The 25,000-nt window shown below is 52.9% G+C and overlaps 1 protein-coding gene across 2 annotated transcripts in view; it reads left to right on the forward strand.

The window, feature by feature from the left end:
- Nucleotides 1-25,000, forward strand: part of LOC134082664 (intermembrane lipid transfer protein VPS13B-like) — a 360,061-nt gene that overhangs the window by 212,022 nt on the left and 123,039 nt on the right. For both annotated transcript variants that reach the window (XM_062538539.1, XM_062538538.1), the window contains exon 31: nt 24,060-24,263. In XM_062538539.1, coding sequence (XP_062394523.1) covers nt 24,060-24,263 — 204 coding nt within the window. The remainder of the gene's footprint in view (nt 1-24,059; nt 24,264-25,000) is intronic.

Genomic DNA, 25,000 nt, shown 5'->3' on the forward strand with positions numbered 1-25,000 from the left:
ATTCATCCCGAACACTCCTATCTTAATTCCCTCTTTCTTCCCACCTGATCTCCCTTCATTCCCAGCCATCTCCAAGCCTCCGGTTGTTTTGTCTTCGTTTTCCCACCCCACCACCCTCCCTCCTCCACCCACTTCATTCCAAATTGGTCTTGTCTATATGGAATGATGAAGTCACCAGGCATCATCTGCATGTAATGGCTATCATCACTTCCAGTGTTCAACATCACCTTCTGAACCGCAGGCATCAGGAGAGGGTGTGTGTGTGTGTGTGTGTGTGTGTGTGTGTGTGTGTGTGTGTGTGTGTGTGTGTGTGTGTGTGTGTGTGTGTGTGTGTGTGTGTGTGGGAGCAGACAGACGAGGTGTACAGCCTCGGGGTTAGTCAGTCAGACTGTCTGTCAGTCAGGAGAATTCCCCTTAGTGGGGAGTTATTGCTATTTATTTATGTCCTGGCCAACACAAGCAAGCTGCAGGAATTTACTGGAAGCCAGGCGACATAGACAGAAGGGAAGATGGAGGGAGGGAGAGAAAGAGAGAGACAGAAAGTGAGTGTGAGAGAGAGAGAGCGAGATGAGTGGGGGCGGGGGTGGGGTGGGGGTTGTTGTTTGTTGTTGTTCTCCGATGAGGTTTGCTGAGGCGGAAATGGCCTGGCTGCTTTCAAAAGCTTGAATGGGTGTGAGTTCACACACACACACACACACACACACACACACACATCCACTCTCACACACTCCTACAGCAGTTAGCAGGAGCCCACGTGACTGGACTGACCAGAGAGAGAAGGCTAATGCATACCCACTCACACTCACACCCATCAGACATTACTCACGCTGTTGGAGGCTGAGAAAATGCACCGGGCAGGGCTGTCCCACCACTTTTCCATCTCCTAATGGCTTTGGCAATTTGGCTTGGGCGTTGATGACAGTCTGGCCCAGTACTCGTGAATCAGTGTGTGTGTGTGTGTGTGTGTGTGTGTGTGTGTGTGTGTGTGTGTGTGTGTATGCGTGTGTGTTTTTGTCATGTTTCTGGGAAGTTGCGGATGAACGGTGTTTGGCCTTGTTTTTCCCCTTCCACCCCGACCTGTTTTGGTTTCTCCTCCGCTCTCCACTCCTCTCTCCCCTCCTCTCTCTGCTTCTCTCCATTCTTTGGACGTCTCTCATCCCTCTCGCTATTTTCATTTCCGTGTTTCCCTCTCTCGCTCTCTTTCCTGGTGCGCTCGTTTTTATAAAACACAAACACAAAAAAAAGAGAGGCCATGAATTTACTGCGCGACGTTAATTGAACGGCTCGTTGCACCAGCACTCTATTCTCATCCTTCCCACTGCCCCACACACACACATACACACACACACACACACACACACACACACCCCCTCTTCCCCGCTGCCAAACGGGCCATTACCATCCGTGTTTACGGCCGCTGGAAGGGTGCTGCTGGCACTGCGTGGGAGGCCGGGCACGGAGGGCCTTCCCTGGGCCACACTGCCACCACCCCCCCCCCCCCTCCCACCCCCCCTGGTTCTGTTTACTGCTGCCCTGGTGGTGCTGGTTAACCAGGCCCTTAGCACACACCTCTGCCCTGGCCCAGCCACAGGGCTGCTCCTCTGTCTTTAAGGCCACTCACCTCGCTACATTGGAAGCCTGAGCTCCGTGTGTGTGTGTGTGTGTGTGTGTGTGTGTGTGTGTGTGTGTGTGTGTGTGTGTGTGTGTGTGTGTGTGTGTGTGTGTGTGTGTGTGTGTGTGTGTGTGTGTGTGTGTGAGTTGAATTGGTATAGTGTCATTTTAGGACACAATAGACACAATAGTGGGAATCTCCAGCACTATCTCTCTCTCTCTCCCTTGAGAATCAGACTGTGTGTTCCGCTGCATCTCCGTGTGTGTCTTTCACACCATTGGGCCAGGGTGTAATTAAGCCGAAGGGGAACAGGTTTCTCAGCGCAGCCAGCAGTTTGTTAGCGCCGGTTAATTAGACGCGACGTTTTGACGACGCGAGGCAGTTTTTCGGTGAGAAACGGGTCCGGCGGGCTGGCATGATTTAGACTTTTGCGTGTTTTATTTTCAACAGAGGCGTCGCTCACTGCGCTACCCACTCTGGCAGCGCGAAGCTAAGTATAGACGGCGTTTGCACTTTTCTTGAGAAAAAGCTCCCTCCTGCCGCGTCTCTGGTGAAAGGGGTGTTTTATTGACTATACGTGGAGGCCTTGCGGAGGTTTGAGGACCAGACGAGGCTCTCGTGTAACCTGACCAGCGGGCAGTAAGCGCGGCCGGCGGTAATGCGGAGGTAAAATGGCTGATTATCCAAAGCCTTTCACAGCTCATTTGCAGACCCTGTCAGAGGGATCCCGTGTCACACAATTCCAGTGGCTAACGGACGGCCATTTCTCAAGCTTTTTATTTGAATTTCTGCTCTCTGATCCTCAATCCCCCCCCCCCCCCCGTGTTATTTCTTCTCCTCTCTCACTGTTTTTCTATTCTGTTTTTTTCCCCTTTTATTTCTTTAAACTCTGTCATTCTCTCTCTCTCTCTCTCTCTCTTCCTCTCCCCCCCCGCTTCTCTCCGGCTGACGGGAGTCATGAGAGTGGAGTGAGGGATCATGGGAATGCGGGGTCAGCCTGAGCAAACAGACCTGCTGTCAGTCAGCATATGAAACACCTGGTGACGGCTGAGAGGGGTTACATCAGCCGCCACACCTGGGATGAATGCGCCATCAAATTGGTTTAAACTTCACAGCCCTCGCTGCTGCAGACGTAAATCAAACCGGCGCTTATTAAAGCTCACCCCTACCCCCCTCCACACACACACACACACACACACACACACACTCATGTTCACATGTACGAGTAGAAAATCCAGCAGGGTTTTCCCTGACCTGATCCCGACTAATGGGCTGTGGAATGGACCGGGATGGGTCTGTGTGTCGGAGTGCACTGGAGATGACATGCCGTAATTGGGATTGGGGGCCTGAGGAAAGCCTGGACTGATGTTCCCCCCACCTGTAGCGGAGGGGCTCTCCGTTCTCCCTCTCCCACACGGAGGCTCTGGGAGTGAGAGAAATAAATCCTCTTGTTTTAAAGTGGAGGGGGGGGGGGTCGGTGGTTGAGGCCCTGACTGGACGGTCCCTCCAGGTTCTGTGTGTGTGCAGTGCTGTGTTGCTTTACACGCTCCCCAATTTCCTGGGGAAGCCAGAGGAAAAATGTCAAGTGACCAGTGTCACTACCTCTGAGGCCCAACGTCCTGTTCACACACACACACACACACACACACACACACGCACACACAACCTGCACACCTCATGTTTCAGATTGACAGAACGAGAGAAGACAAACACATCTGCATTCAGCTCCCTGAGCGCAGAAGAACTCTTTGTGCGTGTGTGTGTTTGAGTTCTATTTCTGTTCCCAATCCTGTTCATGTTCATGTTCATGGTCATGTCCCTGTTCTTGCTCGTGCTAGTGTTTGGGTTGACGTTCATGTCCTTGTTCATGTTCTTCATGTCTGTGTTCACCTCCACCTTCATGTCTGTGTTCACCTCCACCTTCATGTTCTTGTCCCTCCATGTCTCTGTTGACAACACTTCTTCCCGTTGCTGTTCATACCCATGTCTGTGCACATGTTCCTGTTCATGTGCTGGTCCAGAGTGCGTGGCGGTGAGCGTGTTGTTCTGTGGACAGACCTCCTGGGGCAGCCCTAGCTACTCTGCTCTCCTCTCCTCTCCTCTCCTCTCCTCTCCTCTCCTCTCCTCTCCTCTCCTCTCCCCTCCTCTCCTCTCCTCTCCTCTCCTCTCCTCTGTGCTGTGCCGTGTTACGCTTGCCGAGCTGCTGTCTGGCTTTTCCGTTAACGGGAGTGAGCGGGGCCCGGCCTGGGCTGCGTCGCCTGTGTTGTGGGCTCGCGCTGACTTCTGTGTACTGGCTGCGGCTCATTCCATAAATATCTGTGGGCCGTCTGAAGTTATTCTCAGGGTTTTATCCCCTGTGAGAAGTCCTACCGCAACACTTGTATTCCTCTGCCTGCACTTAAGGGTTTAGTGGGATTAGAAGCTGAAACCAGACTAGCCCTACCATGCATTTATGGCCATCTCATGTACATAACTCCCCCCGTGAGCATCTTGCTCTTTCAAGAGAAGAGAGGGAGCAGAGAAGAGAGGAGGAGGAGGAGGGAGGGAGAGAGTGAGATTGCACAAGGAGGATTGTTGAAAATCAGAGGAAACCACAAGCGCTCTGTTTCCCCATCTCTCTCTCTCTCTTTGTCTCTATCTCTCTCTCTCTCTCTCTCTCTCTCTCTCTCTGTCGGTCTCCTCCTGTCTTCCCTCCATCTCCATCTCCGCGCCGCTCGTCTGGTCTGGTCTGGTCTGGTCTCAGGGAGCTGAGCCCTGCTGCCGCTCAGATGCCATAATCACATCAGGCAGCCCAGGCACACAAATGAAGAGCTCATTGTGCCACTTACAGTACTATGGAGACATGGGATGTGGGATCGGCCTTTTCCCCTTGGTTTCTGCCCCTCTTTCTCTCTCTGTTCCGCTCTTTCTTTTATCTTTCTCTCTCTCTCTCTCTCTCTTTCTTTATATCCCACTCACCCACAATTTCTCTTTGTGCTTCTCTCACTCACACGCACTCTCATTTACATGCACTCGGATTCACATGCATCTCGCTTTCACTCACTCTCTCTCTTTTACTCGCCCTCTTTCACTCACTCTCTCTTTCACTCACTCACTCACTTGCGTCTCGTTTATTTCTCTTTTCCTCTCCTACCCATCCCCCTATCTCTCTCTCTCTCTCTCTTTTCCTGCTGCCTGTTTGGGAGCTGCTGTCATGTCCTGAGTGGGATCAGTGGACAGACTGCCACTCACTCCCTCACCCACTGGACGCTACCGAGGTCCAGACCTCTTCTCGGTTGCTTCCCGGATGGCGTGGGCTGTTTATGGTGTGTGTGTGTGGGGGGGGGGGCTGTGTAAGTCAGGCCTGCGGGGTGCCTGGGGAGGGCTGAGGGAAGGGGATCACCTCTCAGCTGTCGTGGCCTCGTAAAAAGGGCCTGATCCCTGGGCTGGGGGGCTGGGGGTGTTGAGGGTGGATGGGGGTCTGCGTTCAAGCAGCCAGGCAGGCAACGCTGCACTGTGTGTCCTGTGGCAGGATGCAGGTTTCTAAATCTACACACCCTGCCTGCACCAGGACAGGGAATATGCCTGCTCCACCAAACACAACAAGGCTCCCAACTTTACTGGTGTTTTTTATTTTCATTTGTGTGTCTGTCTGTGTGTCTGTGTGTGTGTCTGTGTCTGTGTGTGTGTGACACTGGATCGGTCATGTGTGTGTGTGTGTGTGTGTGTGTGTGTGTGTGTGTGTTTTGGTATTCCAGCATGGTCATGTAAATACATGCATCCATTGCCATAAGCACGCTTATGTTCCATTTCCCAGTGTGTGAGCACAGGCCAGTGAGCCGGTGCGTGTGTGTGTGTGTGTGCACGCGCTGCAGGCTGAGCTGGGTGTGTTTAGTGTAATTGAAGTGCTGTTTATCTGGTATCTCAGCATTGTGCAAGCGCAGCGCTCATCTGGAGTCCTTGGGAAAATATGTTGCGCCCGGAGAGCGACAGCCAGCGCATTTACGGTCAGATCTCGTTACCGTCGGCGAAGGGGGCGCATGTGTGCAGCGCTGGACTACCTCCATTCGCCCGAATGTCACGTTCCTGCACGAGGCCGCGCCGACTCGTAGCGCAGATGGCCGCTTTGGCGCCGGGCCTCACTGACCTGTGAGGGGGATTTCACGCCTCTCCTCTCCTCTCCTCTCCTCTCCTCTCCTCTCCTCTCCTCTCCTCTCCTCTCCTCTCCTCTCCTCTCCTCTGCGCTGGAGCTGTGTCAGACAGGCCTCAATTAATGTCTGCCTTGCTTAATTGAAAGTGCAGAGTGTGTGAGGAGTGTGAGAGGGCTGCACGCATTCCAACCTGTCTTGTGTGCTCCCCGGCGACTTCTCATCACGGGCCTGATTCAGACTTAGGAAATAGAGTGTTTTACGCTGACTGTGTGTGTGTGTGTCTGTGTGAGTGTGTACAGTATGTGTGAGTGCATTCGTGCATGCTTGTGTGTCAAACAGCCATTTCGCTTCCCACAAACCTCACTGTCTGATAGTAGGTGAGAACATTTCGGGAAGAGGGGAAAAAGTGGAGAGAGAGAGAGAGAATGAGAGAGAGAGAGAGAATGAGAGAAACCTCAAGAAAGAATGCACAGAGGCCCCTTCAGACGTCCATGTGTGAAACCACAAGCTCTCTGTGGCAGTGGAAACCAAATGGGATAATTGCTTAATGCTTGTCTAATAAGAGGCACATTTCAACCTCAGGGTGCCCAATTTTGGACTTAAAAGCACAGCAGCTTCTACAGTGAATTGCTGGCTCCTAGGCCTCCGCTACCCGACTCTTCTGTTCTCCTCTCCTCTCTTTCTTCCTCCTCTCCCTTCTCTTCCTCTTTCCTTCCATCTCGTCTCTTCTTTCTCCTTCTCTCCTCCTCTCATTTTCCCCCTCCCTCCCTCTCCCCCTCTCTTCTCTCTCCTTCTATCTCTTCTCTTCTTTTCTCTCTCCCTCTCTTCTCTCCTCTTCTCATTTCCCCCCGCCCTCCCTCTCTCCCCCTCTCTTCTCTGGCTAACTCTTCCGTTCTTCCTGTGAACCTGTCCACTAATTTCCCCCTTCCCCTCCCCTCCGTGGCCCAGCCAGACAGGCACTTTTTCAGAAGCCCAGGCCCCCAGGGTGGAGGGTGGAGCCATGATGGGGGGAGGTGGGGAGAGAGGAGGTGGGGGCGGAGGAGGTGCAGCCCGGGGAGGTGGGCACCATGGGTAGGCGACGGGAGTGTAAACACCCAGTCACCCGCTCCCCTAGCCAAAACCTCCTCCGCAGGCCTCCTGCGCTCCCCTGGAAGCCCGCGCGCCTGGTTTGAGTTGCTGCTGCCGCTGCATCAACACACACGCACACACACACACACACACACACGCACACACACACACACACACACACACGCAGCACCCCCAGCCAAAAACAGAAGACAATGAGTGTCCTTATTTCGCGTGTCCACATGAGGTTCAGATAAGTTTATGAGCGGCTGGGGCAGTGGTACATAAACATGTGCACCGGGGCGGCTTGTGAAGGGGACCGCCAGTAACACCAACAAGCAGCGCTCAAGCAGCCCATACAGCTGTCCTCATGGAAACAATGACAAGTCCCTATCGCTTTACACTCACTCACACACACACACACACACACACACACACACATGCACGCACACACACATGCACACACACACACACGCACACACACACACACACACACACACACACACACACACATACATAAACGCACACATAAACACACACATACACGTAAAATGTATGATGATCATTACATTGTGGTAAGTCCCCCATCATACACACAAAAACACACACACACACACACACACACACATTCACTCTCTACCTTACACGCACACACACACACACACACACACACTGATAATGCCACACATCCTCAGGCCCAGTTACACGCCTTTTTTAACTCGAGCACAATTATGGCCTAGAACAAATACGCTATGCTCGATATGTTTTCAGTGAAGAGCCGCTCCAAGTGCTGGCGCGACTTGCCTCAATTACAGCGACGTTCAAAGCGCCTCCACACCCCCCCCCCCCCCCCCTCTATTTTTCCAAAGCGAACAAGTGAAATCATGTGAAGGCCTTTGTGGGCCGCTTGTTTCTGGGGGCCCGCTCCGAACGGGCCGCTTAATGGATTGGTATTATTGGCTTTTTAGAGGCACTTAAAACGATCTGTTCAAAGAGCAGCGAGGAGACGGGGCTCTGATGGAGCCTGCAGCTGACAGACACATGTTTGCCCTCCTCAACAAAACTCTGTGTCTGTGTGTGTCTCTGTCTGTGTGTGTCTGTGTGTCTGTGTGTCTATGTGTCTGTGTGTCTGTGTCTGTGTGTGTCTGTGTGTCTGTGTGTCTGTGTGTCGGTGTCGGTGTCTCTGTCTGTGTCTGCGTGTGTACATGTCTCTGCTAGTGCATGTGCATATCTGTGTTTGTCACAACATGCCTGCTGCATCATATACAGAGACCTCACTCCTTCTCTCGCTCTCGCACACACACACACACACACACACACACACACACACACATACACACACACACACACACACACCATCTTCACAAAGAAAGATTCCCGTGCCCCCCCTCTCTCCAGATTAGTATTCGTGTAATGAGAGGCATATGGGTCGCAGAGCTGCCTGTTCAGATGGTACCATTGGCTCAGTACACCGGGAGCTCACTGGGTCTGCAGAGTGCTACCAGAACACAAACACACTCTCTCTCGCTCTCTCTCTCTCACTCTCTCTCTCTCTATCTCTCTCTCTCTCTCTCACTCACACACACACACACACACACACACACCACACATTACTGAGGCCCTTTGGTCCTGTTGAGCTTTGCTCACACACACACACACACACACACACACACACACACACACACACACACACACACAGAGAGAGAGATCACTGAGGGCATCTGGCCTCACAGGGCTCTACATGCAGAGCTTTTCTCACGCGGAGCGACCAGCTGAAGGATGTCTTGAGACTGCCTGTGCCGCCCCTAGAAAACAGCAGTGTATTGTCTATCTAATCTGAGTGTGTGTGTACATGTATATCTCTGTGCATCTGTGTGTGTGTGTGTGTGTGTTTGTGATATTGTGTTCTAGGCGATGGAGTAAGGCTTAGCTTTGATCATGTGGAGGGCAGAGGATCTGCGTGGCGTGGTTGGGCGCGTCATGGCACAGCAGCGGCGGGCGAGGAGGCTGCGTTGAAGAGCGCGGCATGGCGCGGCGCTAGCTCCACCGAGCGCCAGATCCTCCTGAGCCTTTCATCCGCCGTGATTTACGCCCCGCCGCTGCGCCGCACTGACAGCCTCAAAGCCGCCGAGCGCTCCTGCCCCGCCACCGCACACATTTATTATTCTGGGAAAGAAATGAAAGTGGCGCTAATATCGCTTAGTCCTACCGCACACTCCAAAATGCCTCCAACCCCCACCAGACGAGCCGTAGCCTTAAACACCGTGATCTTTCTCTCTCCAAATATACAAATCTCGCTATTAATCGTATCTGCACTCACTGTAGGACTATTAAGGGCCATTCAGGCTGATATAAAGGAGCGCTTTAAGGTCCAACTTGTAACCTTTTACTGGAAGCTTCCTTTTGGAGCCCTCTTAGTGGTGTTTGAAGTTTGCCTTTAAAGCTGCTCTCGGCTTTGAAGACGGTTGCTCGGGTCTGTAGATTGTTTTGATTTTTTTTCAAGAAAATAAACTTTCGGATCGTCCACAGAACATTATTTTTTGGCGATTAGATTTTATCTTGATTTTGACGCACGTATTTTAATGTTGAATTAAATGGCTTGCAGTGCAGCACATGCGTTTGATTTAAATGTGTTAAATCAAAGCCTGTCTATTTGTGTATGAGTGAGTGTTAGTGGTAGAGTGTGTGTGTGTGTGTGTGTGTGTGTGTGTGTGTGTGTGTGTGTGTGTGTGTGTGTGTGTGTGTGTGTGTGTGTGTGTGTGTGTGTGTGTGTGTGTGTGTGTGTGTGTGTGTGTGTGTGTGAGAGAGAGAGAGAGAGCTACCGTGACACACATCTGTTAACAGCAGCGCTCCTTGTCCCATCCTGTGGGCTGAGCCGGGCTGATTGTGCAGAGCCGAGTGGAGCGGAACACGCCACCTCCGCTCCTGTGAGCAGGAGAAGGCTCGCTGCCACCTCTGGCCCAGATAAGCGTGACGCGCGGCCCAGGCGTGGCCCGGGCCCGGTCCGGTGGCGGCGGCTGGCTGGGGAGCTGGCCCGGGGCATGGGAACGGCAGCCGCGGCAGCAGCAGAGGAAGAGGCCCATTCACCGGCGCTGGACGCTGCGTCCGCCCACCTGCCACTCCTAGCGCTCCCCGCTCCCCTTTAACACGCTCACTCGCTCCCCTGGCACACACACACACACACACACACACATGCTCACAAACGCACACACACACACACACATGCTCACAAACACACACACCACACACAAGAGAAGCCTGATATTCATTAGTCACTCCGAAACAGTGCTGTACTGCACAAAGGAGAGAAGCTCGTTCAGCGTTTCATTGGTCATTATTCAATCAGGCAGTAAACATCAACAAAAGCGTATTGGCTTATTATTGCGTCTTTTGAATAAATAGGCCTTTTATGGGCGTGAGCTCATTTTTCCCCCCCGCGGCGTGCCACGAACACTGGCCCCCGAGGTCTCAGCAGGACCTGCCCCAGTCGACGCCACGCTCACACACTCATCACACACACATTGCAGGCCCGTCCCACACACACACACACTGATCACACACACCATGCATCACGCTAGTCAACGCACACACACACATCGCAGGCCCGTCCCACACACACACACACACACACTCATTACACACATCACACTGTTCACATACATCACAAACTCATCACACACACTCATGGCGTGCCCATCACACACTCCTCTCACTCGTCGGTTGCATAAGTCATGACACACCACACCACACTCCTCACACTCATCACACACAATACTCTCATCGCATATAAATCATGCACACACACACACACACTGTATCCATCCCCTTCCTGTGTAGTTATTGTCCATCTTTCCCTAAGGCTCTTCCCACCTCCCGAGAATGCAGCTCACCCACGCGAGTGTGTGTGTGTGTGTGCGCGTGTGTGTGTGTGTGTGTCTGTGTGTGTCTGTGTGTGCGTGTGTGTGCGTGGCGATGAGGCGGATGGACACAGGATGTTGTAGAGCATTTCCTGCCTGCAGGAGTGTGAGGGTGGGAGGAAGCTCCGAGTAGCGCTGTTTGAAGTGCGCCCCGCCCCTAATGCCTTTCACGTGGGCCCGCTAACTGACTGGGGAGGCTGTTGTGCTCAACAGAAGCACCAGCTCACCATGTAAACACACTCTCTCTTCACACGCACACACACACACACACACACAAACACACACACACACACACACACACACACACACAGAGTCGGTAATCGGGCCTCTCACCCTAGGTGGCCGCTGCCCTGTTTGTTTTAATCTCTCTGTCTTTTTTTTTTCTGGCTTCTGGATGAAACTTCAGGCCTTCCTGTCCCACAGGGGTTCCTCTCATTTGTCTCTCTTTTATTCTCTCCCTTCACACACACACACACACACACACACACACACACACACACACACACACACACACACACACACACACACACACATTTGCTCTTGTTCCCTCTCTCATGCCTGCTCTCCGTCTGTCTGCCCTTCTCTCTCTCTTCCATCCATCTCTCCCCCCTCCTCTCTCTCTCTCTCTCTCTCTCTCCTTCGCTTGGCTAATAGAATCAAGGCGCTGCTCGACAGCAACTTTGAGATGTTTTATTTTCAGCTCCTCTGTGTGCTTTTGATATTCAAGCCTTTGGCCTCGCTTCCCTTTTTTCCCCATCTCTCCCTCCCTCCCTCCCTCCCTCCCTCCCTCTCTCTCTCTCTCTCTCCGTCCTTCCCTCCCTCCCTCTCTCTCTCTCTCTCTCTCTCTCTCTCTCTCTCCCTCTCCCTCTCTCTCTCTCTCTCTCTCTCTCTCTCTCTCTCTCTCTCTCTCTCTCTCTCTCCCTGTATCTCCCCTTCCTCTGCTGTCAGTGGCGGTGGGTGGGTGGGTGGGTGGATGGGTGTTTGGGCTGGTGGAGGCCGGTGTGGCTTGACGGCCGTGTTTGCTCTGTGCTGCGGTTTCAGTGAGTCAGTGAGCGAGTGCTCAGCGGGGGAGCTTCCTCCGGCCCCCACTCCCCCCCCCCCCCCCCCCCCCCACACCCCCCCCGCGCCCGCGCTACAGGACGCCCGCTCCACTCAGCTCCGCACCACCACCAGCAGCAGCAGCAGCAGCCAGAGTAGCCGGGGAGGCCTGGACGCTGCCCCTAATGGGTTCATTATGGGGGTTAGGATTGGCCACTGGGACTGATCAGCCATGCTCACCCCTCACACACACACACACACACACACACACACACACTCTCTTTCCCTGTTTCTACTTTCTCTAGCCTCTCCCTCTTGTGTGCTTGCTGCTCTCTCTGGTTGTGGTCTCTCTGGCTCCTTCTGGAGCTGCTCTTTTGATCAGTCTCTTGACTGCGTGCGTGGACGTTTCTCTTCTTCTCGTCTCCTAACATGCTCATGGTCAGGGTCTCTGATCTGTCTGCCTCTCTACCTCTGCACTCTATCTCATTCTCTCTCACTCTTTCTCTCTTTCTCTCTTTCTCACTTGCTTTCGCCTTTCCCTCTATCTTTCCCCTCCCTTCCTCAATCTCGAGGGATGTTGTGTGTCTGACACTGGAGGTGATTAAAGTGGTGTGTGTGTGTGTGTGTGTGTCCAGTCACTGATGTGTGTGGGAGGAAGGTAGCCCCTGAGTAGCCCCTTAGAGTCTCCTCACCCACACACTCCACTAGAGCCAGAGCTCCTTGGGCCTCTGCTTCTGTGAGTGCGCGGGAGGGGAGCTAGCCCCTGAGAATCACTTCACCCACCACCACCACCACCCCCTCTTCTCTCTCAGTGCAACTGAGCTTTCTCTTTCATCTCTGCAGTACTTCACTCCCTTGTTTCCTCTACTGTCACACACACACACACACACACACACACACACACACACACACACACACACACACACACACACACACCACCACTGTCGAAGGCCACATGTCAACCATGTGGGGCTGCAGATGAGAAGTTTCCATTTTTCAACCAGGGGCCGCTGGAGAAATCCCCCCGTGTCGAAAAAAAAGAACGTCACTCTGTGTAAATTCTCGGCGAAGTTTAAAACCGTTCGAGATGGCCCACCAAATAACAAACACTCCGCCCGAGCGCCTTGGACAGAGGGAGAATTAGATGGTGTAGGAAGCATCTGTGGCACAGATCATTTTAATTACGCGACTCCATTTTCCTTGCTGACACAAATTTATTTGGACATTATCTCATGAGAAAGTGGTTATAGCCCTGTTGTCGTGGACAGCAAAACTGTCCCATGTTTTGGAGCCAGCGGAGCCAGAGGGGGGAGGGAGAAAACTTTCCCCTGCGTTTTTGAACATAAGTTCTTAATTCCATTATGCAGCCACTTCCAGAACCGATTCGTTGTATTATGTTTGATTTAGTCCTTTGTTTATGGGACGGAAATTTGACTTAGTTTGAAATGTTGTTTAAGGTCAGGGGAACACAGTGGAGGGAAAAGCCCTACTGTTTCAGCGATCTGATTACATGTTTGCGCAGTTTGACTGCTCAACCTGTAGTCTTAGTTAGCCCAATCAAATGTGGCCATCATTCCACTCAGCTTTGTTTAGGAAAAAGCCACCATTTATATCCCAACAAGGATAAATCCCTGACATGTAATCTCGCTTCTTTAAACATTTGTCAGAATTAAATAATTGACGTAAAACGCAACCCCTAATCAGTCGCTGTGAATCCCTGCCAAGGATTTCACTCTGCTCCGGCAAAAACATTACTTCCCAGGACATCTTTAAAGTACGAGTGTGTGTGTGTGTGTGTGTTTGTGTGTGTGTATTTATGTGTGTGTGTGCGCACACATGCGCGCGCTTACAAGACGTTAACGTGAAGCAGATTGCATAAGTGCAGGTCAATATTGAAGCACTTAATCAATTATAAAGGGGTTAGCGAAGACGAAGACGGGGAAAAAAGAAAACAGTAGTGCCTCCTCAATGTCAGAGCCATAAATTGGTACTAATTTTACAACGCCATAAAACTCACTCCATCTCCCCTGTGCGCGCACACAAATGCACACACACACACACACACACACACACACACACACACACACACACACACACACACACACACACACACACACACTTCGAGCTCATTTACTAGCAGAGTAAATCAGGGGCATTGCCTGTTGACCTGTTGGTATTATCACCCTGATTGGAGGCATGATTGGAGGGCTGCAGTCAGCGTTGTGTCAGCCTGTTGTGTGGGGAGAAGAGAAGCCCATGCAGCCAGAGGAATGGCCCTGGTGCACTGATGAGGAGCGCTCCACATCAGCCTGCTGCTCCCCACTGCTTTTTAAGCACCCTGTTTGGATGAGCTGGATCCCACCCAGCCATTTAGATACACATGTGACACGCAGCTGCAAAAGAACCCTTTGCTATCCTCTCTCTCTCTCTTTCTCTCTTTCTGTCTACTGTATCTATCTCTAAATCTATCTCTCTATCACTCTCTCTTTCTCTCTCTCTCTCTCTCTCTCAAATTCAAAATCAAAATCAAAGGAGCTTTATTAGCATGACTGTTTGGGTACAGTGTTGCCAAAGCTAGTGTTACAGATAACACAGTAAAATAACACAGTAGAATCACAAAAGAATCTCTCTCTGATCGGTCTGATATGGCACATCTCTCCCTGTGATGCCAGTGTCCGATACGGCATAGCATCTTGCCCGCGTCTTCCGGACGCCCAGTGTTGCCGAGGGCCCCCCCAAGCCCCAAGTCAAGTCGGCGGACGTGCGTTTGGCAGGGCACCCTCGGCTTCGCAGCGCCAGTCGTGAGAGAGGAGAGGATTATTTTCCTTTAATTACAGTTTAAGTGGCGTTGAGGTATGTGCCCGCCTCACTCTGGCTTGATGGAAACGACTGTACTGCGGAGCGGGCCAGACATCTTCCCCCTCCCCTTCTCGCCATGGTTCCCATTACCGCCGCTTATGAATAATCTATTCCATGCATGTGTTTAGAGATTAATTAAAGATAAGCCCTCCTCAATTAAGATGGCGCTGGGATTACATCAGACCCAAAGCGCGCCGCTCGGGAGGGGGGGGTCTGGTTTAAATCGGGCCGAGAAGCAGGAAGTCAAGACGCCTTGCCTTCACACTTCCCCGTCGAACCAAGGTCGCTGAAACCCTGCCCGAACCCACTAAGAGAAATAGAATCAGATCAGATCTCTCTCTCTCTCTCTCTCTCTCTCTCTCTCGCTCTCTCTCTTTCTCTCTCTCTCTCTCTCCAACGAAAGATGGGAGGAGTGACACCCCTTTGTTTTTTTTCAGAGGGAGAAAATCCTGCGGTGGACTATGTAAGAGTAAACATTTTGTTGAAATTTGTCGCCAAGGGAACCTCATCAGGAGAGGATGCGTAAACACTGCCAGAGTAAATAGTGCTTTACCCTGGATACTGTATAACCAGAGCTAGGCCTTGGACTCCATTTCCCGGGGCCATGTATACAAGTATATATGAGCCCCCCCTGCCGTAATTGTAAAAGCATCTGTTTAAGTAAATGTAAACGAAACAACACTTGTGGAAATCGAATGGTTAAAATAGCACTGTCTGCGTCATCCCCATGGTCTCCCCGCGCTCTCGCTGCAATGGTGGTGTCCTTGGCCTGTGTTGGGAATCCAGCTCAGTTTCTCAGCTGCCTCGGACCCACTCCCTGGCAGGGGTCCCCCCCCCTCCCCCCGTGCCAGCATCGTTCTTTGGGCTTGCTCCGCAGATTGCAGCGGAGAGGCCTTGGGTGCGGCGCTACCTGACCCGTCTGAAGACGGCGCCATGTGCGATCCAGACCTCATGCGGAGCCCGCGCGCGGGTGGAGCAGAAGCGACTCGGGGGGTGGGGTGGGGTGGGGTGGGGTGGGGTGGGGGTGGATAATGCAGATAGCATGTGGCTGCCTTCACGCCGTGCCTCGCCGCAGTATGTAAACCAAGCGGCGCTCCACTGTAAACAGGCCCTGAGTGCTCGCCCGGCCATTAGGGGAGAGAGAGAGAGAGAAGAGCGTCTCGCCGGGGAGATCGCGCCTTATCAGCGCGGGCGGCGTGTTTGGGTTGGCCACCGGGGGTGGACCGCAGAGAGACGCCACCACCGACGGTGCCATCGCTGACCCGTGAGGCCTCGTGGTTGAGCGGTCGAGTGAGAGTCACTGCATCTGAACGTGAAGCGCAGCGGTGTTGCAACAAAGGAGCGTGATGAAGAGATGATCGTAAATTCGCCATAAGGAGGGGGGGTGGGTGTAGTGGTGTGGTGGGCGAGGTGGGGGAGAGGCTCTTTTTTGCCACACACAGTGTTGTGGCAGTGTTGCCGATCTCTCTCTCTCTCTCTCACACACACACACACACACACACACACACACACACACACACACACACACACACACACACACACACACGTCCTCGGCACAGCACCGTGTGGCGCGGCAGCAACCCTCGGCACGCCGTGTTTATAAGCCCCTCGCTCTGACATGTAAACTGCCTGAGAGATAAATGGCTTTGGCAATTAAGATGTTGAAATCAAAGTGCAAACAGCGACTTCTCAGTATACACTAGGCCTTTGTAAACAAAAGCCTCTATTTTACCCCTCCGATATCTCCTCCAGACTTCCCACTCACTGTGTTATAGTTATCAAGCGTTGAATGAGGCCAGACCCCCCCCCCCCCCCACACACACACACACACACACACACATACACACACACACCCCTACCGCCACCCCTGTCTGTAAGCTGTTGGCTATATTTGATCCCCCCCCCCCCTTTGCATATAAGAAGGTAATTCTTGCCCCCAAGATGTTTTGTTAATATGACTGGATGATGCAGGGGTTTGTGGATGTTTTTCAACTCTTATCATGGTAATGGATAGCAGGCCTGCAGTTGCGGCCTCCGTGACGGAAGCTGGCCGAGAGAGGACGCCTGATGGATGAGGAGGTGCGAACGCTGTCTCTCGTCGGTCAGTGTGGGCGGTCCGAGCCCCCGTTCGAAGACTCGGCTGACCGTACGATGCGCTGCCGTTTTTGAACAGCGCGCCAGAGAGAGGATCCTCCGTCTCACCTTCTCCGCAAAGGGTTGCTCTGAGACCGCAGGAAGGCGTACAGGTGGCTCTGGCGTCTGGTGGGACCTGTGCACAGCATACACAGAACAGTGACCGTCATGGAGTTGTTTTCTGCTGCTTTTAAACAGTCCTGTCGCTGGTGGCATCTGAAGCTGCTGATATGTGTGGGCGCTGCTCTGTTGTTCCCTGCTGCTCCAGACTGCTGCAGAGTTTGTGATCTCTCTCACGCTCCCTTCTCCAGTCGTCCAAACAGTAGCCCTCGGTGGAGCGTCTTCCCGTAAACGCTCCTTCCAGGAAGCAGAAGGGCTGATAGTCGAGCCACACACTCATCTCTTGGCATCGCCCAGCAGGCACTTTTTTGGAGCGGTTCCCCGTTTCCAAACTCTCAGGGAAAAGGCCGGCACTAAATCCCTGTGGTACTACCTGTCAGAGGCACCACAAAATGGCCGCCCTGAGCCCGAAAATCTGCTGACGCGCGGCCTCCGCGTCGCATCACGGCTTTCCCGTCACGTCCGAACGGCTTCTCGCCGCCCTAATTCACAGCCCTAATTACTATAATTTTGGATGCAAATTAAATGCAATTGGAGTTGACTCCGGCAATAAATCTTGGCCGGGTAGTTACCCAGAAGTCGCAGAGCGCAGGCAATTTGGAGCGGACCACCATCAGTCTGGGTTCTTAACTTACTAGGTAATTGCAAGTTTCATGAATCATAATGTGTGTGTGAATTCCCCACAGACAGAGGCTTGGTTTGGAGAGGGGGGCCAGTTTGAGTGAGTGTGTGTTACTCTAGGGGTGCGGGGGGGGGGGGTGTAAGCTTGGTGTTCCAGAGCCAAAGGCAGTTGGGCGGAGGGGGGGGGGGGGGGTGTTGGCGACTGGTCCTGCTGAGTGCAGAGCAACCACGCAGTCCAGTAGAATTACTCTGGAAATGACGTCGCGCTGCCAAATCACCACAAGATAAAGCTCCTCCGTTTTTCCCCCTTTTCTTTTAATTCATTTCTGGTTATTGTAGCTGTTGCACAGATCATTTCCTTTAATCATATTTTTATTCAAACCATTTTTATGAAATTTTTCATCAAAAACTGCATGTTACATCTGGGTATTTTGATAAAAAGTTTGGATTTCTTGCAAACGGCCTCGTCTCATGCAAGCCACAACAGAGACTGTTCGTGTCTGTGTGCGTGTCTGTGTGTGTGTGTGTCTGTGTGTGTGTCTGTGTGCGTGTGTGTGTGTTTATTTGTGCGTGTGTGTGTGTGTGAAGCGGCCTAGCCGAGGCTTAAAACAAATCCAGAGAAAGCACTATTTGTCTAGTGGGCCTGCAGAGGACGAAGGGCCCGGAGAGGCTCTGAAAAACATGATGTGGCTCTGCGCACATGTAATTTACCTTGACTAAAAACCTAACGTCTACCCATGCATGTTCATGAAGGAGCACAGGAAAGGGACACACACACACACACACACACGCACACACACACACACACACACACACACACACACACGCACGCACACACGCACACTGGGGGCTATGGTACATGTAAGCAGACAAGTACTGCATGTAATTGTAGGGGAAATGGAGTGGGAAACAGGTCCAGCGTGCAGGCTCAGATTGCAGCTTCGGTAGTGACGAGATCCAGAAGCCAGCGAGCTGGTATTACCCTTGCGTTTCCTGCCCCTGTGGCTTTGAAGAACACACACACACACACACACACACACACACACACACACACACACATGGTGCAGTGAGAGGGAGCCCCTGCCGAGCCGAGGGCCACATTATTACACATGCCCCTTCAGGACCCCTGCCAGAGGCCGGCTGAGTTCCCGCAGCCCTGCCCCACATCGGCCCGCGGTTTTGTTTTATTACCTTGAACCGCGGTTAACCTTCACACGACCGCCTGGTGCAGGGCTCTCATACCGCCCCTCATACCATAGTCATTGCCCTACTCCACTCCTGCCCCATACACCCCTGCTCTCCTCCACTCCTGCCCCATACACCCCTGCTCTCCTCCACCACTGCCCCATATACCCCTGCTCTCCTCCACTCCTGCCCCATATACCCCTGCTCTCCTCCACCACTGCCCCATATACCCCTGCTCTCCTCCACTCTTGCCCCATATACCCCTGCTCTCCTCCACCACTGCCCCATATACCCCTGCTCTCCTCCACTCCTGCCCCATATACTCCTGCTCTCCTCCACTCCTGCCCCATACACCCCTGCTCTCCTCCACTCCTGCCCCATACACCCCTGCTCTCCTCCACCACTGCCCCATATACCCCTGCTCTCCTCCACTCCTGCCCCATATACCCCTGCTCTCCTCCACCACTGCCCCATACACCCCTGCTCTCCTCCACTCCTGCCCCATATACTCCCGCTCTCCTCCACCACTGCCCCTGATACACTCCTGCTCTCCTCCACCACTGCCCCATATACCCCTGCCCTCCTCCACTCCTGCCCCATACACTCCTGCTCTCCTCCACCACTGCCCCTGATACACTCCTGCTCTCCTCCACCACTGCCCCATATACCCCTGCCCTACTCAACCAATGCCCCATACACCCCTGCCCCTGCCCTACTCCACCCCTGCCCCTTCTGTGTGCATCTGCTGGGGGGGGGGGGGGGGGGCAGAGCTTATCAGGATGATTATCAGAGCTTATGAATGACCAGAGTGCTGGTCAGCAGTCTGTGTCCTCATTGTTGAGATAGCTTTGCAACTCATACTAAAACTCAATGTTTTTTCTTTATTTTTCATATCCTTCTCTTTCCTCTTCATTTCTCAGCTCTTCTTTTCTATTATTTGTATTTGTATCAATGGTTGTAAAATAATCAGTGTCCAAACCGCAACACTTCTCTTGACCCTTATGATGAGACCGTGGTGTTTCGGATCATTGGCCAGTGAACCCAAAATTGATTTCTTGGAAGTTTGGACCCCCCGATCATGCTCGATGTAGCCGGCATAGAAGTTCCTCTTAGCATCATGTGGACATTTCTCATCGTCCACAGCGGGCTTTGGCTGGAGGCCACGAGGCAATAATCTGCTGCTTGTTCTCCCCCCACGAGTAGCTCTCACCTACAGCGTGGTCAGGGCCCCTGACAGATACACAGGCCAGAGCTCCCTGCACAGCGGTGCACTAAAACACCCCTACTGTACAGAAATCCCCCCACACACTCTTCCTAGACGCAGTCCACTTAATGGCTTTCATTAAAAACGGCTTTTTCATAAGTTGTCGGTGGCGCTCAGAAAGGCCTCATTGTGAAGGTGTGTGGGAACGTAATGCAGGAAGTGCGTTTTGCCTCTGTGCGCTGGCATCGCGTAAAACTACTGTGCTGGGCCTCCGGTGTGCCCACGGCCACAGACCAGACCGGCTCGAACGCCCCCGACCCTCAATATCTCATCTGCCCCGGTGGCTTTTCTTTTCCTCTCTCTCTCTCTCATTCTCTCACTCACTCTCACTCACACTCACACTCACACACTCTCTCTCTCTCTCTCACACACACATACACACACACTCTCTCACCCTCACACACACTCTCTCACCCAACCAACTCATTCACTCGCTCATTCTCTCTCATTCTCCAACTCGCTTTTTGGAGTTAAATTTGGCTGAAAATTGTGTCAAGGGAGAAAATGTTCTAAAATAATTGCCCCAGGGCCACTAAACAGAGCTCTCTCCCCTGCACCAGGGTTTGATCCGTCTTTATAAATAGCAGGATTTTGTCGTAAAAATAATGTTTTTTTGCGGTCTTTTCCTGCAATTCTGAAAGGATTGGCGCAGGAACAAGGCGAGCGAGGCAGCTCTCGCTTTCCCTCATCTGTGTGTGCATGTGTCATTTATGACTTGTTATTTTCATTTAGCACATTTTTTCTCTCTCGTTTTATTCCTGCTCCAACTTTCCCTATCGCTCAGACGCATGAAGCCCAGCAGTGTCCACTCCACCTGCAGTGGACGGTATGTTTATTATGATGACCGCAGCTCTAGTGTAGTCCGCTCATGTACTGTAGCTTTTGTCAATGTTTTTTTTTCCCCCAACTTTTTTTCTTTCTTTTTTCAAAGACTGTCAGGACAGTGCAACACCAGGTCATGTGCCCCTTGGAGGGCATGTAGCCCCACTAGGCTGATAACCAATAGAAGCTTCTGGCCTTCTTTATTTGTATGTGTGTCTGTTTGTGTGTGCATAGAGGTTATGCGTATGTGTATGTGTATATGTGTATGCGTGTGCGTATGGGTATGGGTATGGGTATGTGTATGTGTGTGCTGGTGCGTCTGTGTGTGCATCTGTGTGTTTGTGTAGCTGTGTGTGCCTCTACCTCTGTTGTGTATGGTCCAGGCCAGGCCATCTCTAGCCGTGCCTTGCTCCCACCTCTGCAGAGAGGCATTCTCCACAGCTCCTCCCCGGCCGAGTGGTGTGGTCTTTACATGACCCATCAAACATGTCAAAGCCGCCTGTTTTTCTTTTTTTCTCTCTCTGTTCATTCTTTTTTTTCCCCTCTGCACTCCCTCGTTTCTTCACTTTCACCCCCGCATGTACAACAAGCAAGTCTGGCTCCAATTATTAGCACACCCCAAAGGGGAATGCTGCACCACCCCCCCCCCCCCCCCCCTTCATTTGTCAAATCCCTGGCTCATGCGTTTCTTCAGACGGCCTGAAATATGTCCTCTGATATTAAGTCACGCCACTTCCACCGGCCGCAGTGCGCACAAGATAAATGTTTATCATATTTATTTATGTCATCTGCGATGACCCTGGGCCTCAGAAATCTGGCGAATTACACAGGGACTCACTGATGGGTTTCGCCCTTTATGAAAAACAGCACCCCCCCCCCCCCAACCCCCCCGAAAAAAAGCCTTGGACGTCCTATGAGGTAACTGTGGTTTGTTTAACGTTGAAAGTCAGAGAGGGAACCGAGGGAGCTCTACTGTTACCAGAGGACGAGCACTGGCGGCCCAGGTTGACGTGATCCCACCCAAACACCACAAAGCCACTGCCCCAGAGCACATCGTTTAGATAGCACGGAGGGGAGAGTTATCTTTTCCAAGGCACTGATTGGAGTTGTGTTTTTCGTTTGCTCGTCGTATGTCAACCATCGGGGATAAATTCGGTTGCACACCTCGGATCTCTCCCTCCCCGTTGTTTTGGTATTCGGAGCTCGTTGTCGTTCAGATGTGGTAATAGCCCGGCTTGGGTTGCTAAATGAGGAGAGTGTATATGAAAATTGCCATTGACATTGGCAAAACAAATAAAACTCATGTTGTCACAACATCTGTTGTCGTTTTAAGCCCTTATTTATTCTGTTTAAGCCGGCGTTCTGAATTCACCAGGACAAATAAACATATCATAAGCGGGCGAGTGCTGATGTCATGTGCAGATGTAAGATTTGATTTGCAAATTCAGTGGGATCTTGTCTCTCGCTGCAGCACACTGCATGACATCATTGTTTTTCGAAGGCTGCGCTCTCCCTCTCGCTCGCTCGCTCGCTCATGTGCGAATTCCCTGAGCCGATGCGCTGTGGGACATAATGCTTTCTTAACTGCGTGTGTTTTCTGAGAAAGACCGAGTGTTTGTGTGTTTGTGTGTGTGAGTGTGTGTGAGAGTGTGTGCGTGTGTGTGTGTGCGCTGGTGTTGACTGAGCGTTTTCAGGCTACGCTACTGTCCCGTTGACTTAAGCAGTGTTTACGGGCAAATGCAAGGTGGCGTAACGGCGTAAGCGGTGAGGTACCCAGTGAGGGCGGCGGGGCTCCTCCCGTCCCCTGCCGTGCCTGCGGGACTTCCCTCCTGACCTGCCTCTGAGTGCTGCTGGGCCTGACTCAGAGCTGCTGCAGTAGCCCCCCTCCCCCCCCCCCCCTCCCCTCGGCCCTCTGTGGTCAGCCTCCACGGGCCTCGGGCTGCACCGGTCCTGCGCGAGCTGGCCGTTCTCTGAACCCGGCAGCACCCCATGAATGCGCCTTTCTCACAGGCCTCCCTCTCTCTCTCTCTCTCTCCCTCTCTCTCTATCTCTCTCCCTTTCTCTCTCTCCCTCTCCCTCTCTCTCTCCCTCCCTCTCTCTCTCTCTCTCTCTCTCCCTCTCTCTCTCTCTCTCTCGCTCTTCTCTCTCTCGCTTCTCTCTCTCTCTCTCCCTCTCTCTCTCTCTCTCTTTCTCCCCTCTCTCTCTCCCTCTCTCCCTCCTTCTCTCTCTCTCTCTTCTCTCCCTATGTAGATGTGTCTCTGTCTGTTTGCAGCAGCGTGCCGGGCAGTTAGGGCTCCGTGTCAGAAGCACGGCCGCTGTGGCTCACGCGCTATTGGTAGTGACAGCTGAACTGCCCATGGGCCTCTAGGAGGAGGTGTGTAGGCTCTACTGCTGCCACAGCATTCTCCGTGTGCGTGTGTATAGGTGTGTGTGTGTGTGTGTGTAAGTTTGTGTGAGAACAAGAGAGAGGGAGGGAGAGTGCTATGGTCAGCGGTCCAATGATCTATTAGCCGATTTTCCTGGAAATGCCAATTTGCTGGTCTAATCACTGGTGTCTCTTTAGCGATCCCCTAATGGTGCCCTCACTGAAATCAAGAGCTAACGGGCCCCTCCGGGGGACTCTGATTACAATAGGTAGAGATAGCACCCACCCTGTGTTCTCTCTTAAAGCCAAACAGTGGGAGAACACAGTTTAAAAGAAACACATGTGTGTGTGTGTCTGTGTGTGTGAGTGAGTGTATGTGTGTGCGTGTGTGTGTTTGTCCATGTGAGGAGATTTTGACAGCATAATTTCACTAATACAATTGCCCTCGCGATCTGTGTCGGCCGTGTTTTGGTTAAGCGGGAAGCAAACACTGCGGCTCAGGAGGGAGTTCTCTCCGCAGAACAGTGTGTGCTGAGAGGCATTGGCCCGCGCTCGCTCCATAAAGACTCATTGTTCCTCCCCAGCTCCCTCAAGTGCTTTTGGGCTCCTTGGATAAAGCATTGTTGGACACACGCGGTCCAGGCCTGCTATTAGTGTGGGTTTCAAAAGGCAGCCGTATCACACCCCCCGGACTCCCCTGGACACCCCACATACCCCCAGTCCACCCCCACACTTCCAGCCTTGTTCTCACCATCACTCCCTCTCTCTCTCCTTCCTTCCTCTGCGTCTCTGTCCTGTCCTTATCCATTCACCCACTCACCTCTCTCTTTCTCTCTCTCTCTCTCTCTCTTTTTTTTATCTCCATCTCTCCCACAGTTTCTGTATCAGTCCCACTGACCGTCTCTCTCTCTTTCTCTCCCCCTATCAGGAGGGCGCTGAACCTGGGCATCCTGCGCGACCCGGGCTCTGAGGTGGAGGACCGGCAGTACCAGCTGGACCTGCAGTCCATGAACATCGGCACGGCCCGCTGGGAGCAGCTCCGGCCGGAGAAGGACGCGGGGAAGGGAGGCTCGCCCGCCGAGGGGGAGAGGAACTCCCAGAACCCCGCACTGGAGTGGAACATGGCCAGCAGGTAAAGGGGCTAGTGGGTAAAGACGGTTGGACTGTAGTGTTGGATGGTGGTGGAGACGAGATGCTGGTTGAACTCTGACCCTGATGTGACCCCCACATGACCCTGTTCTGGCCCACATCTGGCTGTAATCTGAGCCTGATCTGGTGGGGGTCCAGTTGGGTCCAGTTGTGTCCCCAGTCAGAGCTCATGATGCATGCAGTGGTCAGCCCTGATGGTGTTGAAGATGATGCTGTGAGAGATGGACATGGTCCTCCGTGCTGACCGGAGCGAAGCTCCACTTCCTCCAGCTCCAGCGCCGAGCTCCGTGAACCCTGTGATCCGCGTCGCCATTAAAGTCTCGGCCACGAGAGCTCGGGGAGCCCTGCTCCGGTCAGCCATGAGGTCACTCCTGCAGGAAGCGCTCTCGGCGCCCCCAAACACACGAGCGCACACGAGAGAGAGGGCAGAGCGGGAGCGGGAGCGGGGCGGAGCCGGGCCTGTAACCACGCCGGGGCCGGCGCAGCGCTTTTAAAGAGCTAAGTGTTATAAAACCCCTCGGTGAAATCTAGCTGACCCCAAACATCACTTGTCCGTCAGCGGCCCCGCCGACACAAAGGAACACATACCCCGGCTTCGCCCCGATTTTTTTTTTTGTTTTACGGCGGTCTCATCCAAATGGACTTCGGCTCGTTCCCACGAGCCCGAGCGCTCGCGCCCCGACGGGCCCCCGGTTCCGTCCCGCTCCCGCTCACACGAGG

This window comes from Sardina pilchardus, chromosome 6 (assembly GCF_963854185.1).
Source record: "Sardina pilchardus chromosome 6, fSarPil1.1, whole genome shotgun sequence".
Taxonomy (NCBI): domain Eukaryota; kingdom Metazoa; phylum Chordata; class Actinopteri; order Clupeiformes; family Clupeidae; genus Sardina; species Sardina pilchardus.